General features: G+C 45.6%; 1 protein-coding gene across 1 annotated transcript; it reads right to left on the bottom strand.

The window, feature by feature from the left end:
• Positions 1 to 1,147: 1,147 nt before the first annotated feature.
• On the bottom strand, positions 1,148 to 3,157 carry LOC126665441 (uncharacterized). The gene is made up of 3 exons (XM_050358267.1): positions 1,813 to 3,157; positions 1,394 to 1,770; positions 1,148 to 1,312 (listed from the first exon to the last, which is right to left on the bottom strand). The coding sequence occupies exons 1-3, from the start codon at positions 3,155 to 3,157 to the stop codon at positions 1,148 to 1,150; spliced, it is 1,887 nt and encodes a 628-aa protein (XP_050214224.1).
• Between the last annotated feature and the right edge of the window lie 570 nt (positions 3,158 to 3,727).

The raw sequence follows: 3,727 nt of genomic DNA, 5'->3' as shown, positions 1-3,727 counted from the left end.
TCAGCACCAGATTCGTTTCTTCGCATCTCCGCAGGACTCGGTCTAAATTTCGAAGACAACACTCGAAGGAGTCCCCGAAGACTGAAAAGTCGTCCATGAACACTTCCATGATGTCTTCGATCATATCATTGAAGATCGAAGTCATGCACCTCTGAAACGTAGCAGGTGCATTGCAAAGACCGAACGGCATGCGGCGGTAGGCGAAAGTGCCATATGGACAAGTAAAGGTAGTCTTCTCTTGGTCCTCTGGGAAGATAATGATCTGATTGTACCCAGAATAACCATCCAGAAAACAGTAAAATGCGTGTCCTGCCACCCGCTCTAGCATCTGATCAATAAACGGAAGCGGGAAGTGATCCTTCCTAGTTTCGGCGTTCAGCTTCCTGTAGTCAATGCACACTCGCCACCCAGTAACCGTGCGAGTAGAAATCTGCTCCCCTTTTTCATTTTCTACAACAGTCATCCCGCCTTTCTTCGGCACACACTGAATTGGGCTCACCCATGAACTATCTGAAATGGGATAGATGATGCCTGCATCAAGTAGCTTCACAATCTCCTTGTGAACCACCTCCTTCATGTTAGGGTTCAGCCGTCTCTGTCTCTGCGCAGATGCCTTAGACTCATCCTCTAAATGAATCTGATGCATCACTACTGAAGGGCTGATCCCTCTGATATCTGAAATCTACCACCCAATAGCCAAGATACGTCCCTTGACTACATCAATGACCCTCTGCTCTTGCTTCTTGGTGAGCTTGTTGCTGATGATAATAGGCAAAGTGCCATCAGCTCCCAAGAAAGCATATCGCAAGTGTGCAGGCAAAGTCTTGAGCTCCACTTTTGGTGGCTTCTCTGAAGAGGGAGGAGTGATGTGCTTGCTCTTCAACAGTGGTTCGAGGACTGGTTCCTCTAAGTACTCCTCCCTTTCAGCATCTTCCCCTTTATTCGGCATAGACTGCATGATGGCATTGTTTTCTGCTAGTTGTTCTTCTACTAACTCATCCACCATGTCTACCCGCATACATTCACCTCCAGAATTGGGATGGCGTGTGATCTTTCTCATGTCAAACTCAACGCTCTCATCCCCATTTCTCAGAGTCAGCTTGCCATCATGAACATCGATAAGAGCTCTGCCAGTGTTCATGAATGGTCACCCCAATATCATCGGGCACTCCTTGTCCGCTGCGTAGTCAAGGACAACAAAATCCACAGGGAATATGAATTTTTTGACCTTCACTAGGACATCCTCCACAATCCCATGTGGCTTTTTCAGAGAGTGATCCGCTAGCTGCAACATCATCGGTGTAGCCTGTACCTATTGATCACCAAACATACTACGAAAAAGGGATAAGGGCATCAAATTAATACTGGCACCTAAATCGCAAAGGCAATTAACAGACTGCATGTTACCGATAGTACAAGGGATAGTGAAACTTCCTGGATCCTTAAGCTTGGTCGGTAGACTGCTCAATATGATTGAGCTGCAGTTTTCTATCATCGGTACTGGTCCCTCTGCATCCCAACTCCGCTTGTTGGTGATGATCTCCTTGGGAAACTTTGCATAGTGCGGCATCTCTCTCAATGCGTCTGCCAGACTGATGTTAATCTGTAGCTTCTTGAAAGTTTCAAGAAATTTGTGAAACTTCCAAGTGTCCTGCGGCTTCTTCACTCTATGTGGGAATGGCACCTTTGGCACAAAAGGAGGTGGTGGAGGTGGCTTAGCAACTACCTTTTCAGGCTCGCCACCTTCACACTGTTCCTTTTCTGCCTCAACTGTAGCACGTCATGCATATGGATCATCCAGTGCTTTCCCACTTCTCAACTCAATAGCCTTGAGATGCTCTCTGGGGTTTTCCTCAGCATTGGATGGTAAACCCCCCTGACTTCTGCTTTGCAGTGCTTTAGCCATCTGCTGATTCTGCACCTCAAGGTTATGAATTGTGGCAGCATGATTTTTAAATGTTTGCTGCGTTTCGGCATCCTTCTTCATCATCATCTCCATCAATTTATCAAATTTGCTGTGGAGAGACTCGCCTTGCTCTCTTTGTTGGAAGCCAGGAGGATGCTGCGGTCGGTTGTTCTGATGCTGGTAATTCCCCTGATTCTGAAAGTTCCCTTGATTCTGGTAGTTGCCCTGATTGTGTTGTGGCCTCTGTCCGCCCTGAAAGCTCGGACCTGCCTGATTGTTGACATTACCCCCATTGTCCTTCCATGAGAAATTCGGGTGATTCCTCCATCCTGGGTTGTAAGTGGAGGCGTATGGATCATTGCCCTGTCTTTGCCCTCCCACAAAATTGACTTGTTCATTGTTAGGCTGACCCCATACAGAAAATTCATTCGACATATGACCATGCTCCCCACATACCTCGCAGTTACTCTGAATGGCAGCTACACTGTTAATATTAACTCCTGCAGCCTGCCGTGTAAGAAAATCCACTTGATTTTGCAGTGCTGCAGTCTTCGATTTTAAAGCTTTCATTGCAGACTCAGCAGTAACTGCCATAACACCTCTCTGCGCAGGTGCCTTCGCCCTTTCAGATGGCCAAAAACAGCCATTTACTGCCATCTCATCTAACAGATCGAATGCTTCATCCGTCGTTTTTCTCATCAGAGAACCTCCTACACCTGTGTCAATCGTGCTTCTCCCCAGTTCAGTTGATCCATTATAAAAGGTTTGGATCAGATTCTCCCGAGTGATGTTATGATGCAGAACTTGCCTCTGCATCTCCTTATAGCGCTCCCACGCTTCATGAACTGATTCCCCATCAAGTTGCTGATAGAGCATAATATCCCTTGTCAGCTTTGCAGTCTTTGCCATGGAGAAATACTTGTGCAAGAAAGCTTTCGCCAGATCTGACCAAGTGTTAATGCCTGCGCTAGGTAGAGCGTGAAGCCATTGTTTTGCCTTATCCCTCAGAGAAAATGGGAACAGGCGTAACCACACTTCGTCGTCAGTCATGTTGTCCATCTTGAATGTGCTACATACTTCCAAGAAGTTTGCAAGATGTGCGTTAGGATCTTCCCTAGGTAGCCCATAGAACTGGCAGTTATCCTTCAACAACTGAATGACACTCGTTTTGATCTCATAATGGGTAGTCGGCACAGGATGTGCAAAATATTCATGGGTGTTGTTTCCCACATTCGGCTGAAATATCTCCATCAGTGTTTTCACTCGAGGCCCTTCATTGTTCTGTCCTTGTGCATTCTGCGGATTCTGCTGTTTTGATTCTGCCGGATCACTCGGTTATCACCCGCATTGTTAAATCCAGGAGGAGCATCGTTTTCGTTCTCCATGTTGAGATTCCTTTGAGTTGAGTGTGTTGCTTTTCTGACACTGCGCTCAAAGGTAGTGAGGTCTTGTTGAAACGGTTCTAACGGTAGTCCTTTGCGTCGTGTATTATGCATACACTAAGAGAAGGGTACCTGAAACAACAAAATCAACAAACCACACGCGTAAAACAAGAAAAATAAAGACTAAAACAAGCCAAGCAATCTCAACTTAGTTGTTAAAGAAAAACTCTCCCCGGCAACGGCGCCAAAAACTTGTTGGTAAAAATACGCAAGCGTACGTATGCCAACTTGTAATACAGACTGCGAAGTCCGGATATCGTACCCACAGAGAGAGCTCTAAAGACAACTAGTCAAAGTACTCGATTCGAATAGCCGAAAAGATAATTTTTGTTGGTTTTGTAAATTAAAAGACAAATATTGATAAATGTAGATTAAATTA

Source organism: Mercurialis annua, linkage group LG1-X (assembly GCF_937616625.2).
Source record: "Mercurialis annua linkage group LG1-X, ddMerAnnu1.2, whole genome shotgun sequence".
In the NCBI taxonomy this organism is placed as follows: Eukaryota; Viridiplantae; Streptophyta; class Magnoliopsida; order Malpighiales; family Euphorbiaceae; genus Mercurialis; species Mercurialis annua.
Note: the sequence above shows the minus strand (reverse complement) of the source record. Positions and strands in the feature narration are given on the sequence as shown.

What these genes read in the sequence shown, in the direction of transcription:
- LOC126665441 (XM_050358267.1), bottom strand. Translation starts at nt 3,157, where the DNA reads ATGGAGATATTTCAGCCGAATGTGGGAAACAACACCCATGAATATTTT. An exon ending in CAAGGCTATTGAGTTGAGAA is followed by an intron (nt 1,771 to 1,812) that starts GTGGGAAAGCAC and finishes GACGTGCTACAG; the next exon opens with TTGAGGCAGAAAAGGAACAG. An exon ending in CTATCGGTAACATGCAGTCT is followed by an intron (nt 1,313 to 1,393) that starts GTTAATTGCCTT and finishes GGTGATCAATAG; the next exon opens with GTACAGGCTACACCGATGAT.